The 14,854-nt window shown below is 44.3% G+C and overlaps 1 protein-coding gene across 1 annotated transcript in view; it reads left to right on the top strand.

Annotated features, from left to right (window-relative positions):
* The window catches only part of ADAMTS10 (ADAM metallopeptidase with thrombospondin type 1 motif 10), a 272,206-nt gene extending 257,805 nt beyond the window's left edge, over nt 1–14,401 (top strand). Inside the window, exons 21-26 of the mRNA XM_073599198.1 lie at nt 3,524–3,650; nt 4,389–4,518; nt 9,166–9,370; nt 12,038–12,214; nt 12,302–12,458; nt 12,752–14,401. Coding sequence (XP_073455299.1) covers nt 3,524–3,650; nt 4,389–4,518; nt 9,166–9,370; nt 12,038–12,214; nt 12,302–12,458; nt 12,752–12,861 — 906 coding nt within the window. The 3' untranslated portion in view covers nt 12,862–14,401. The remainder of the gene's footprint in view (nt 1–3,523; nt 3,651–4,388; nt 4,519–9,165; nt 9,371–12,037; nt 12,215–12,301; nt 12,459–12,751) is intronic.
* Nucleotides 14,402–14,854: the final 453 nt, after the last annotated feature.

Here is a 14,854-nt window from a genome sequence, read left to right as displayed (position 1 = left end):
AAAGTTGCCACTAATAAAATTAGCTGTCTCCTGCATGACAGGAAGTTTTCCATGTTTCTATGAAATTTCACATGCTTCCCTGTGCCTCAGGACGGTGGTCACATGCCCCTTGTTTACCCTCAACTCTATACAGTAGCTGGGTGGTAGAAGAGTCAGTGGTAAAGCAGAATGAATACAGCAGGACAATGCTTGATTGTGATCACAGCTCTGGGGCTGGTGAGCGGATTCTCCCCTGGTCAGTGGCATGAGGTGTCAACCAAGGAGCCGGAAATACAGACATTGACGGAGAATTCCCAATCCCTGAAGTCACTAAAATTACTGCATGTGTATGGGCACATTAGCTAACACGAAAGTGGCATTTTTTGCATCCATGTATACGAGGCCTTGGTTAAATGTTATTGCTGACTATGAAAGGCTTGGAGAGGTGGCAGCTGCTGTAGTAGTAGTAAGCGATTGTGGCTAGCGCTGCAAACTAAATTAGAGGAGTCAAGTGCCAATACTTGTTCCTGGCATTGGGACCCAACTTGGATCTGCGGGACATCAGGACTTGTTTGAAATTTCGGGAGGGTCCCGCAAGATTCGGGACAGTTGGGAGGTATGCCTAAGGGTAACATTAAAAAGATAGGCAGATACCTGCTGATTGAAAAATTACTTTTGAACTTTGTGAGGGAAAAATCTTAGACTGGCCATGCACTATACCATTTGATTGTACAATCTCCTCTAGGTCTGCAGTCTATCATCTATTATGTAGTCTAGGGGCCTGCCTGATATACAGTATCTCACAACAGTGAGTACACCCCTCACATTATATGTTTTCATGTGAAAACACTGAAGAAATGACACTTTGCTACAATGTAAAGTACTGAGTGTACAGCTTGTATAACAGTGTAAATTTGCTATCCCCTCAAAATAACTCAACACACAGCCATTAATGTCTAAACCGCTGGCAACAAAAGTGGAGGAAAAATGTTGTGACAAACCGTCAACCCTTACATTGTTAGTACCGGTAAGAATGAGACAATGTAGTTGAAACTTGACAAGAAAAGAGCCTATCGCGCCCTTCTGGGAGAGAGGCGTTTAGCCTTAGACAAGAATGTGAGATTCTTATGGTCAGTAAGAATTAGCACCAACACAGTGGTACCTTCGAGGAGATGTCTCCATTCTTTCAGGCCTAAAATGATCGCTAACAGCTCTCTCTCACCAATCTCGTAATTGCACTCCGCAGGTGACAATTTTTTGGAAAAGTAGCCACAAGGATGCATAGCCCTCTCAGAGATGGGAAGTTGAGACAGCAGGGTGCCAACTCCAGTCTCAGAAGCATCAACCTCAAGGATAAAAGGTAACGTAGGAACAGGATTTGCTAATACAGTAGCAGAAACAAAGGCATCCTTGAGACTCTCAAAGGACTTAATGGACTGCGGAGACCAACTCTGTTGGTTAACGTCCTTTCTGGTCATATCAGTCAGGGGCTTGACCCGAGAGATGAGAAGTTACGAATAAACTTCGGATAAAGTTGGCAAAGCCAAGAAAACGCTGCAGAGGACTAGACCCACGAGTCAGGGCCATTGTAGGACTGCTGAAAGTTTCTCTGGGTCCATCGAAAAACCATCAGTGAAAATGACATAACCCAGGAATTTAACCTGTTCACGATGGAATTTGCACTTCTCCAATTTATAATAGAGATTGTTTTCTCTCTGTGTGGTGGCTCTCCAGGGACTTGGAAAATATGAGGATATTGTCGAGATAAACCACCACACATAACTGCAACAAATCTTGGAGGACATCGTTAATAAATTCCTGGAAAACTGCCGGGGTGTTCCAAAGGTCAAAAGGCATTACGAGGTACTCATAATGGCCTGTTCTGGCATTAAACGCAGGTTTTCCACTCGTCACCCTCCTTAATCCTCACGAGATTGTATGCCCTTCTCAAATCAAGCTTTGTGAAAACCACTGCTCCCTTGAGGCGGTCAAATAACTCCGTAATCAACTGAATCGGATAGGCAATCTTAATCATGAAACGATTGAGACCCCTATAATGAATACAAGGTCTCAGTTCAACACTCTACTTCTTCACAAAGAAGAAACCAGCACCAGCAGGAGATGAGGATTTGCAGATGAAACCTCGAGAAAGTGCGTCTGCAACATACTCCTCCATTGCCTTATCCTCCAAGACCGACAAAGGGTAAACCAGGCCACGAGGAGGTATGGCGCCAGGTTGAAGGTCAATTGCGCAATCATACGACCAGTGTGGAGGCAAACTACCAGCTTGACCTTTGTCAAAGACATCGCTAAAATCGCGATACTCCTCCGTCAGGGAGGAAAGTGAAGAGGTGCACAGGACCTTGGCTACCTTCTGGAAGCATGTCTTAATGCATTGTGGCGACCAGGAGAGAACCTCAGCATGGAGCCAATCAAAAGAGGGGTCGTGCCTCTGTAACCAAGGATAACCAATAACCAGCGGAAACTCAGAGGAAGGAAAGGCTGAGCCCAGCCCTGACAGATGCAGTGTGCGGCGTATGGTCTGAGCACTGACAGACTGACCCACCCCTCCAACCTCTGCAGCAATGCTAGCAGCACTCATACGTCTATTTACCTCTGGCTATCACGCTGAGCAGGTGCACTCAACTTCTTTGGTCGACCATGGTGAGGCCTGTTCTGAGTGGAACCTGTCCTGTTAAACCGCTGTATGGTCTTGGCCACCATGCTGCAGCTCAGTTTCAGGGTCTTGCCAATCTTTTTCTAGCCTATGCCACCTTATTTTAGAGCAACAATTCTTTTTTTCAGATCCTCAGAGAGTTCTTTGCCATGAGATGCCATGTTGAACTTCCAGTGACCAGTATGAGAGAGTGAGAGCGATAACACCAAATTTAACACACCTGCTCCCCATTCACACCTGAGGCCTTGTAACATGAACGAGTCACATGACACCGGGGAGGGAAAATGGCTAATTGGGCTTAATTTGGACATTTTCACTTAGGGGTGTACTCACTTTTGTTGCCAGCTGATTGGACATTAATGGCTGTGTGTTGAGTTATTTTGAGGGGACAGCAAATTTACACTGTTATACAAGCTGAACACTCACTACTTTACTTTGTAGCAAAGTGTCATTTCTTCAGTGTTGTCACATGAAAAGGTATAATTAAAAATTTACAAAAACTTGAGGGGTGTACTCACTTTTGTGAGATACTGTACATACAGGAAGAGGGTTCCTTTGCACAACAGTCTGGCTTTATCACTAAACACACAGCAGACATGGTATATTGTACTCTGTACACAATGAAGGCAAGACTTTTATATGGGAGGCTGACACTTTGTCCATGATGGGAGAGACAACAACCAATAGATTTAAATGGGATAATAAACTTTGTGTCAAAAAAGCATTTGCTTTTAAGATTCATGATTGCAGTGAACACTGAAAACAGTTATGTGATATAGTGCTGCAGGTCGTTTAAGACCATAGTAATGCCCCTGCTATTGAGAATTGTTTATGTGTTTTATATTTACCCTGCCCTGTGTTTTACAGGTAATGATGAGAGAAGAGTTTTTAGGCATCCGCTACAAGTTCAATGCACCAGTCAGTAGACACACTGAGAGTGGATACATGTGGCAGCATTCCCAGTGGACTAAATGTTCTTCTCTATGTGCTGGAGGTAAATCAAGTATGCTCATATATTGTGGTGGATAAACAGGATGTGGGGGAGTGCCTGGAATTGACTTATAGTCTTACCCCTTGGTGCCCAACCTGCCAGGCTTTGGTACATTTATGTGGCTCTTGGGGCCCTTGCAGACACTATATAGCAGTATATAGCCTTGTTATAGCAGTGATTTCTAGCAGTCTCATGCAGGACCTTTATTGGGCAAAAGGTGCAGCTGCCCTGGGCCCCATCATTGTTGTGGGGCTCAAAGCAGCTGCCTCATACTTGCCAACTACCCAGTTGAAATTCCCTTATCCCTTGAAGTATTAATCTGGTGCTGTGCCCTGATATCTCAGTGTAAATTTCTGTTGCTGCTGCCCAGCTCTGCCCTATTGCCATGTACATATGACTCACATGCAGACCCCGTGTTTTCTCCACTGTTTGCAGTACAAACAGTGGAGAAAAATCAGTAACTTGTCACAGGAACAGATGGTAATGGGAAATCTTTTGAAGGGGGATGCATGTTCTGGTGACAGCTGCTCAAGAGGGGAGTTCCTCTTTCTTTGGAGTGATCTCCTTTAATGTTTCTGGGACAGGAAGTGAAGGGACATTTCTCTGACTTGACACAGGAAAAAGAAATAGTTAAGGTCTTAACTATTTAACGCTCCAATCTAAAAAATGTTTTGTCAGAATTTGTTTTTTCAAGTTTGTCAGAATTTGTTAGTTCATATTTCTAATTTTCTTGTCCTACAGGAGTACAAATGCAATATGTTGTCTGCAAGAAGATAGCAGATGGATCTTCTGCCTCTGAAGACATGTGTGATGCACAGCAGAAAATGCAAGAGAAGCAACGTTCATGTAACACTGAGCCTTGCCCCTCTGAGTGAGTATAGCAACAGTTTATATTATACTCATAGGACAGTGATCTCCAAACTGTGGCCCTTTGCTTGCCCTTATCCAGCCCTTGGGATGCTGCTCCTCCCACTGATATGAGACACTGAGGGTGATTTACTAAAACTGAAGAGTGTAAAATCGGGTACAGCTGTACAGAGAAACCAATCAGCTTCCAGGTTTTATTGCCAAAGCTTAATTAAACAAATTTAGAGTCGGTTCACACTGAGGCAGCACGACTTGCAGCGCGACTGCCTCAGGCGACTTGAACACGACAGCTGCGGCGACTTGCAAAACGACTTCTATATAGAAGTCAATGCAAGTCGCCTCAAGTCGCCCCAAAGTAGTGCAGAAACCTTTTTCTAGGTCGGAGCGACTTGCGTCTCTCCGAATAGAACGGTTCCATTGTACAGTACGGGACACGACTTGTCAGGCGGCTAAGTCGCCTGACAAGTCATCCCAGTGTGAATCGGCTCTTAGGGTAGAAGTTGATTGCCTCCCTTGTTCAGCTGCACCAGATTCTCATTGCTCCAGTTTTAGTAAATCTTCCCCACTATTCCTCCCACTGACATCAAAATTGGGGCACTATTCCTACCACTAATACCAGAAATGGGGCACTATTACTCTTTGTTGATGTATTCATTTTGGCTTTGAAAATTGTCTTATTGTACAATGGTATTTTTATGCTATGCTAAAGAACGAATAAAAAGTTATAACTGACAAAAAAAGAATTCCAGATCATTCATTGTATCATGTTTATGCCTATGGAGAAGGACACGTGAACCAGCTGTGTTCTGCACTGAGCAGGACTGAGCTGTCATATTGATAATTCAGTCCTACAGATTACAGTGGAATTGCTTCCCCTGTGTAATCAGTGGCGTTCTATCAGTGCAACAGCTGCCCACTTTGTACCAGCAGTGATGGCACCACTACTGATAAAAAGAGCACTTGGCATGGATGTCGCACTGACTGAATATATGGAGAGAGCCACCACCTCCCCGTATAATTTACAGGACTGAGCTATCAGTGTGACATTCCAGTTCATTTAAGGGTGCATTGGCAGCCCATTTAAAATGAGATGACCGTGAGTGCATTAACACATTGCACAGGTGTGATCCCAGCCTAAGGTCCCTGTCAAATTCCTAGGCGGACCAAATCGGACCCTCCAGTCTCTTCTATGGGGTGGCGGATGTCAGCGAACACATGTCCGCTGACACCCGCCACTATGCAATCCGATCCTGTCGGCCAAAATCAGACAGATAGTGGTCCTATTCCCCATCTGTCTGGCAGATTGGTTTGGATGGAAACGGACAGCCGGTCTGATTCCATCTGATTGCCCCATAGAGGAGAGCGGGACTATGACCTGTCATCTGCCTGCTCAGTGGGGATCAGTAGAGAGAGCAAGCAGATTCAGGGAGATGCCCGTGTGATAGGGGTGTAGCACTACTCCCCAGATGACAGGGTTCCCTGCTGCTGCACAGCAAGGCAATAAGTAACTTCAACACTATCTCCAGAGACAAGGAACAGTCTTTGAGCTTTATTTTGATGTTTTATTAGGGGTAATAGCTTGGATGAAGAATAGGAATTATGGGATGCCCAACTTGATAGCAACAAAACCAGAAACAACTTCCTCCCTTTGTCCCATTGATTCTTCTCCTTTACTCTGTACAGCTCTAATTGATTCCTCTTCTTTATTCTGAATAACTCTGATGGATTCCTTTTTTGACAAAAGCAACAGCCCCTTATGGACTAGGAACTCTCAGTCCCTTTAGAAAGTAGCACAATGTGTTGTGAACTGCATCTTGGAGTACTTCCAACTCCCTTGTAGACACTGGTCCTAGCTCTACCAACTGCAGGAAATTTTAGCCCACCTGGCTGCTTCTTCATCAGTCTATCCGACTGACTTACACTGTCCTCCTTGCTCCCTGCTGCCTCTCAGGGAAGACACCTTCTAAGCTTCTCCTGTTGTCAGGATCCTCCCAGGACAGCACCTGAGCCCTGGCCGAAGGAAGAGAACTGCCCCCCCAACTAGGAGGTTCGCCACAAGAGCCACCAACAGTCCCCTCAGCACTGCATCTTCAACCCGACTCTCCCGGTTGGCATGGCTCATTCATATTTAAGGGCTCACTTAGTCCCCTGCCAGGCCCACCGCCTGGGGATTGGCCAAGCTCCCCTAAGTATGCAGGACAACCTTCCTGGCCTCCGCCCTCTAGCTTCCAGAATGTTCTCAAACTTTCCAGAACCAGGGGGAGGCACCAGAGAGCTGCTTGTATGAGTCATCCAGCCCTGATCTCCAGTAAACCCTGACCCAGACTTTATGACTCAGATTTAGCCCTGAGCCAAACTATGTTTTACCTACTCTCACACTAGCAGCACACTAGAGGGTGCTACAGGGACCTAAGGGTAATTTTTTTTATAAAGAGCACTTATCACTAATACTACTTATCAAACAATATTTGGGATACATTCTACACCATACGAATATCAGATTGTACTATGAAAACACAATGGTCATGTTAGGTAGGCAAAATTGTTTATTCTTTGCTGAATTTTGATTCTCCTTTACAAAAAGGCTTTTCTGCCTTTCAAGTGATTGTAAAGGATCATTTTAATTTTTTTTAAAATAACAAACATGTCATACTTACCTCCACTGTGCAGCTCGTTTTGCACAGTCAATGTAAGCACTTGTTCAGACATGCAATATCCCTTACCATCCCTCTGACAAGTGATCCACAGTGGATCTGTTTTCAGGGGCTGTTTGACAGGCAGTAAACCCGCAGCTCAACTGCCTGCTTTTACCCTCCCTGGCCCACCCTTGTGGTATACAAAACACCTACCTCATCTTTATACCATAGGGGAGGTGAACAGGGTCGGGCTGATATTTGAGATTGCAGTGTAGCAGAGGCAAAGTGTACAGGAATTTTTCATTAGCATTCCAAAGCTATTGTTTCTAATTAGGTTTCTGGCAGGATCGACGGGTTTCTTTTTTGCAGTTTTTTTTTTAACAGATGTAAAAACACTTTCAGTGATATAATTAAAGGTAGCCATACATGGATCAAAACTTGGTCGGTTCAGCAGCGACTTCTGTTAATCGACAACCAGCCTGTCGGGTCTTTCCTGACAGGCTGGCTATAGCCAGCAACACTGATCATTGTATTCTGACAGTGGGGGAAGTCTCAGCTGTCAGAACCCTAGAACACAATAGCACAGCGGGATTGATTTCTCCATTCACTCTGAATGTGAGGATGGGGAAATCAGATCATTTTTTTGCATTCAGCCCGCTGGATTGAAATTATTATTAATTATTAATGTATAGCCATCCTTACAGACCAAAAGGGAGAAAAAAAGAAAATGTCCATTAATAGGATTTACATAAAATTTGATCTCCAGGCAAACATTTTTTTATTAAAATTACAATTGCTGACCTACACCTCCATTCATGCTGGAGAGTATAGCTGTAGCTCTCATACACACAAGTTCTAGTGTTGTCCATCCGCACCTCCTCTCCCCTTTGCTATTCACAGGACACCTTGCATTCTGTGAGCCATTCCCAAAATATAAGGCATTCTGTGAATAACTAAGGGAAAATGTGGGTGAATAAATGACACTGGAACTTCCGGGTATGAGAGATGCAACGCTCATAGTTGCAGAGGATCTGAAGTATAGCCAGGGCTATATTATCCAGCATAAATTAAACTACATTTTAAAGAAAGTGCAGCAATCCTGCAAGTGCTATACATCCCATCAAAGGTAACTTTTTTTTTTACACATCATATTTATAAAAAATGTTTACCTGGAGTTCTGCTTCGAAGAAGATCAATGTGTGGTTTACATGTAAGAATTGAGTAAGATGTGTTCACTGTTTGTGATGAAAAGTACTGGCAGCAAAATATAAAATAGCTGGGTGATAGGCAGTGACGGCCCCTCCATATGGAGCGCAGGGGCGGCGCCCCCCTAATAAATGCGCATGGCCCCTAATCTACATGCAGGGTGCCGAATGCATGGATTGCAATGGGGTTTTTTTTTTTTTTTCATGCCTGGGGCTCTACGTGGCTTCAAAAAAGGGTGGGCTCGGGGCGCAGAGCACTGCGCCCTGAGCCTACCCAGTTGTGTGACAATAGCAAATTAATATTTGCTATTGTCTTCCTGATTCAACTCCCAGCCAATCAGGAGGCATGTCATAAGACCCGATTGGCTGAGAGGAGAAGTGACCGTATTGGCCGCCAAGGAGGAGGAGACGCAGGGGAAGCCGATGAGGAGGAGGAAGAGACACGGGAAGGATCCGAAGCTGCCCACGACTTAGATGGGGTAAGGCTGGTGGGTGGACAAGGAAGGGGGGAGTGATTCGATTGACCAGGGAGGTGGCCGGTGGTTTGTTTGCCCCCCCCAAATGGAGCACCAGCCGCCACTGGTGATTGGTGGGATTTAATGATGTGGATAATGACTGTTCTTTTGAATGTAATTATAGCTGAAAATAAGGCATATATTAGTTCATAAATATGTGTGTTCCTCTACCTCTCCTCTACATGTATGTATTTTTTTTTTTTATGAATCCTTCCTTTTCATACTCTATATATACCGTATGTGTGTATTATGTTCATTGTATATGTATAGCCAATCAATATAATTTCTTCATTAGGTGGGCAATAGGTCCTTGGTCTGAGTGCAGCCGAAGCTGTAACTCTGGTGTTCGTACCCGCAGTGTGATCTGCCAGCGCCGGGTATCAGCAGGAGAAGAGAGATCTCTAGATGATAGCAACTGCACACCACCTCGCCCCACAATGCTAGAGCCCTGCAACACCGACTCATGTCCACCAGAGTGGGTGACACTGGACTGGTCTGAGGTAATAGAAGGATTTAGTGTGGACTTCACAAACCTTGACTTGCTAATAATTTAATGCACAGGCGGTTTCACATTTCACAGTTCATTTTATATTAGAGCTACTGGCCAGCCCAGGACAAGGTCATCTAGAGCTAGGATTGCCACCTGTTTAGGATTCACCCAGACAGTTCGGGTTTGGAATCATGCGTCCTGGTTTTAGACTGCCTGAAACACGGACACATTATTCAGACAGGACAATGGCTTCCCAGTAGGGTTGCTGGCTGCAGTTGTCTAAACTGAGAGTGTCTGTTACGCTCTCTTTCATGCTGCCTAAAACCAGCATTAACAATCCTCCCCCCCACAGCACAGATTGGGAGAGGAGATAGAGCTCAATCTGCTCCTCTTCCTCCCACCCCTACCGCTCTGTGTCTGCCTTCACTCCTCAGAAAAGGAAAGTGGGGGCTGGAAATGTGCAGTCCGGCAGCCTCAGATACATCTGGATGAGAGGTGCTGACTGCCAAGGGGTGAGTGAGCTCACCATTCATCATTAATCATTCTCTCTCCTGCCTCTGAGTGGGTACACTAAGGTAAATCAGGGTTTTCATAGCACCCCTCACTTTAGAGTTCCCCCTTACATCAGAGTCTGCAGAGTCCCCCCTTACAGTGTAAGGGAACTCTGCGGATTCAGATGTAAAAGGGGAACTCTGTGGACTCTGATGTAAAGGGGGACTCTTGTGATTAACTTCATATGATTAGAAATGTTATTTAATTGCAAAATATATGTATAGTTTTTCATTCAGGCCAGACAGTACACATATTTCTGTACTTCTGCCCCACTGCTACTGTGAGAGCTGAGGCTTGCTCTAGTGTTGTTTATCTGCCCCTCCTGTCCTTGTACTCTGTGTCTTTGAGTGGAGGAAGCCATCTTGGTAGTGTGGCCATGCTGGTTGCTTTCTCATGTCAAAGCTGCCCCTTGATGACCAGTGGTCTGATTACTGGTGAGGAGTACACAAAAGCAAGTAGGGTGAAGCAAGGAGATCCTTGTGGTGCAGGTCCTCAGGTACAGCTTTCACTCCAGCAAGGCGAACAGTGATCAGAACAGTAGTGACAATACCTAATCTCACTCCAAATCCTGTGATACTAGAAGCCAGAGACAGCAGTGCTTTATATGATCTCCTACTGCACACTGATACTTTACAGGAGGAATTCAAGACAAAAAGGTATATTTTTAAGGTACAACAGTTAAAGTGTTACTAAACCCACAACAGTAAAATCAGTCTGTATATGCAGTAAAGCATGTTTGTCATACTCACTGTGGAACCTAAGGGGTTAATCCTCTGTATTGTGTAAAAAGCCTGTTTGATCTTCTCTGTCCTCCCCTTCTTCCACAGTCCCCAATCCTCCTGATTGTACAGAGTATTGGGGGCATGCTCTGCACATGCTCAGTTTGGTGTGTATTGCTAGAGAGGTTTTTTTTTGGAGGGTGCATGTGATCAGCAGAGGGCTAATCAGCACTGTCCAGACTGAGGGTGAGGAGAATGAAATCACCTCCTACAAGCTTTAACCACTGATCGGCCGCACTCTGATAGAAGTCACAAGACTGCTATACACTTCTGATGAGAAAAGGTATTTAGCAGTTTATATTTACTAAAATAATTTCATCTCCATGTTCTGTGTACTGTGGGAGACCAGATATAGTGGTTTAGTGCAGGGTCCTGGGTTTAGTAACACTTAAAGTGGAGCTCCAGGCCCCCCTCCAAAAATAAAAAGACATCAGCTACAAATACTGTAACTGTTGACTTTTATTATTAGGACACTTACCTGTCCAGGGATCCTGCAATGTCGGCACCCCAGCCAATTTTTCAACCGGCTCTCGGTTGCTGCCACCGCCATTTCTTGTAAGTGGATGTGCAAAGTGGGCTGCGCTTTCTGAATGGCCCAACGGCAGAGTAAGGAGGAAGGGGAGCAAACTTCCAGGAGACCTCCAGGAAGTGGGGACGTGTCAAAAACAAGTACCCGCTCTTCTCCTGAAAGGTGCCAAATGTGGCAGCGGAGGGGGGTAAAAAGCAAATAAGCGGAGCTTCCCCTTTTGGGTGGAGCTCCACTTTAAACTTTTCTAGATGTTTCCTAAAAGACAGCAAGTCTTCAGTTCAGGTCCAATGTTCAAGAATTGTGAATAGTAATTTTCAGTTTTTGAATAATGGCACTTCCTTTCTTATGCCCCGTACACACGGTCGGACTTTGTTCGGACATTCCGACAACAAAATCCTAGGATTTTTTCCGACGGATGTTGGCTCAAACTTGTCTTGCATACACACGGTCACACAAAGTTGTCGGAAAATCCGATCGTTCTAAACGCGGTGACGTAAAACACGTACGTCGGGACTATAAACGGGGCAGTGGCCAATAGCTTTCATCTCTTTATTTATTCTGAGCATGCGTGGCACTTTGTCCGTCGGATTTGTGTACACACGATCGGATTTTGTTGTCGGAAAATTTTATCTCCTGCTCTCCAACTTTGTGTGTTGGAAAATCCGATGGAAAATGTCCGATGGAGCCCACACACGGTCGGAATTTCCGACAACACGCTCCGATCGGACATTTTCCATCGGAAAATCCGACCGTGTGTACGGGGCATAACAAACATAAAACAGCTTGAACATATTTTGTTTTTCCTTGTTTTTTTCAGTGCAGTCCAAGCTGCGGCCCAGGTTACAGACACAGAGTTGTGCTTTGCAAGTCTGGTGATGGTGAAAATACTTTACCCCCTTCTCAATGTCCAGCTAAGGACAAGCCTGCATCTAGCGTAAGATGTACCCTACAGAGATGCCCCCCACCACGCTGGGTGACTGGCGACTGGTCTGAGGTAAAGATCTGTAGCAGAATTGCATTCAACGTAACATAAGATGCCGATGAAGATTGATTGTATTATTCCTTTTTTTTTCATTTTTAGTGCTCAGCACAGTGTGGACATGGGCAGCAGAGACGCTCTGTGCAGTGTGTGAGCCACAGAGGACAACCATCAGTAGAATGTATAGAGACTCTGCGCCCCCCTGCCATGCAACAGTGTGAAAATAAATGTGAGGCAGGACCTTCTGACAGCCCTGATGGTAAGAATATCGAAAATTGTCTGAAACAAACAAGCGATTTTCTTTTCGTCATTTTGTTCTTCTTCTTCTTCTTTTGACTGTTATATTGCACCATCATATTCCATTTATGTATAAAAATACATTTCAGTAACTATTTCCCCTTTTTCTGTGCCTCAGGCTTTCATCCCTCCCACAGCATGACACTTTCGTCCCCCTGCCTCCCTTACAGAAATTCAGACCCTCCTTCACAAACGCAGAGACCATTTTCTCCAGTACTTCCTGTCTCTAACATTTTTTCCTGTCTTTTTCTACAGAATGTAAGGATGTCAACAAAGTGGCATACTGCCCCCTGGTGCTCAAGTTTAAATTCTGCAGCAGACCCTACTTCAGACAGATGTGTTGCCGCACTTGTCAAGGCCATTGATTCTAATCAGCAGCATTCTATAATCTCCCGTTCTTTTTTTTTTTTTTTAGATTTTTTTTTTCTCCTTTTTTCTTTTCTGTACTGAAAGCTTTTTTTTTTCCATTTTCTCTTTTCCATTTTGCCAGTTTAACAATTGCTATGGTTTCTGAGTTATTAATTTAACCTTTAAATGTGCCCTTCTCCTGCTATAATATTCTCTCTCTTCACCTCCCCAGAGCTGTTTTATCAAACGTCATTTGTTCACCGCTTACTTCCTCTTTTTCTTCCTGTTTGCATCACCCACCATCCTTTCAGACGTCTTTCAAGTTCTCTTCCCTTTATCCATACTTAACCAACTTTATTTTATTATTTTTTATCAACGGACTTTTGTGATAAAGAAATATTATTTAGCCATACATAGACATCACCGTTAACACCTCACTATCTACAAGACTTCAGTGCTGTCCAGAGCAGGAGCTGCATACTTACATACTCGAAAAAATGATGCTGTTATGAAACTTCCATGATTGACTGTTGACTGGCATCTATATACTTGTGTACACAGTCTAAAAGGAAAAGTCTACTAGCAAAAAAATTCTATGAAAGACTTGGCATTGAAGAGTATATATGGACTATTAAAAAAAAAAGATTTATTATTAGATCTGAGAGCTGTGTAAACAAAATGCTTGGAAATTTGTAATTGCTCTAGCATGGATAGAGCTAAAAACTTTTTGGCCTTAAAAGCAAAAATTCAGCAACAGGAAAGGCCATGGGAGAGGATGTGCGGGTGTCTAATTAGCCCTGTAGTCCTATTGAGGTAACATTAACAGTGCACACTTTGTTAAAGGCATAATCTGCTGTTGATCTGGGCTATGGAAGGTGTGCAAAGTACAGTATATTGCCAGTATATCACCTGTATATCGCCTGCCTTTCCATGCACATGAACTTTAATGGCATCCCACTCTTAGTCCGTAGGGTTCAATACTGAGTGGGCCCCCTCTTTGCAGCTATAACAGCTTCAACTCTTCTGGTAAGGCTGTCCACAAGGTTTAGGAGTGTGTCTATGGGAATGTTTGACCATTCTTCCAGAAGCGCATTCGTGAGGTCAGGCAATAATGTTGGACGAGAATGCCTGTCTCGCAGGTGTTCTATCGGGTTGAGGTCAGGACTCTGTGCAGGCCAGTTAAGTTCCTCCACCCCAAACTTCCTCATCAATGTCTTTATAAACCTTGCTTTGTGCACTGGTCCAAATCATTTGGTGGAGGGGGGCTTATGGTGTGGGTTTGTTTTTTAGGGGTTGGGCTTGGCCCCTTAGTTCCATTGAAGGGAACACTTAAGGCGTCAGCATACAAAGACATTTTGGACAATTTTATGCTCCCAACTTTGTGGGAACAGTTTGGGGGTGGCCCCTTACTGTTCCAACATAACTACGCACCAGTGCACAAAGCAAGGTTCATAAAGACTTGGATGAGCGAGTTTGGGGTGGAGGAACTTGACTGGCTTGTACAGAGTCCTGACCTCAACCTGGTAGAATACCTATGGAATGAATTAGAGCAGAGACTGCGAGTCAGGCCTTCTCGTCCAACATCAATGCCTGACCTCACAAATGCACTTCTGGAAGAATGGTCAAACATTCCCATAGACACACTCCTAAACCTTGTGGACAGCCTTCCCAGAAGAGTTGAATCTGTTATAGCGGCAAAGGGTGGGCCAACTTAATCTTGAACCCTATGGACTAAGATTGGGATGCATTAAAGTTCATGTGAGTGTAAAGGCAGGCGTCCCAACACTTTTGACAATACAGTGTATGTGTATACTGTTTGTAGTAAGCAGGCAGAAACTTCAGAGACATATGCACAATCTACCTTTCAATTATTCAGTCCCAGGGAGTTATCTCTGACAAAGAATATGACCTACAGAAAGGGTGCTAATTTTAATGCTTAAGAGGAATGAAAAGTGTGACTGTAATAAAATAAGCCTGTCGCTCCCTACCCAAAACTTTACCATCCCATGT

This window comes from Aquarana catesbeiana, linkage group LG01 (assembly GCF_042186555.1).
Source record: "Aquarana catesbeiana isolate 2022-GZ linkage group LG01, ASM4218655v1, whole genome shotgun sequence".
NCBI classification, from domain to species: Eukaryota; Metazoa; Chordata; class Amphibia; order Anura; family Ranidae; genus Aquarana; species Aquarana catesbeiana.
Note: the sequence above shows the minus strand (reverse complement) of the source record. Positions and strands in the feature narration are given on the sequence as shown.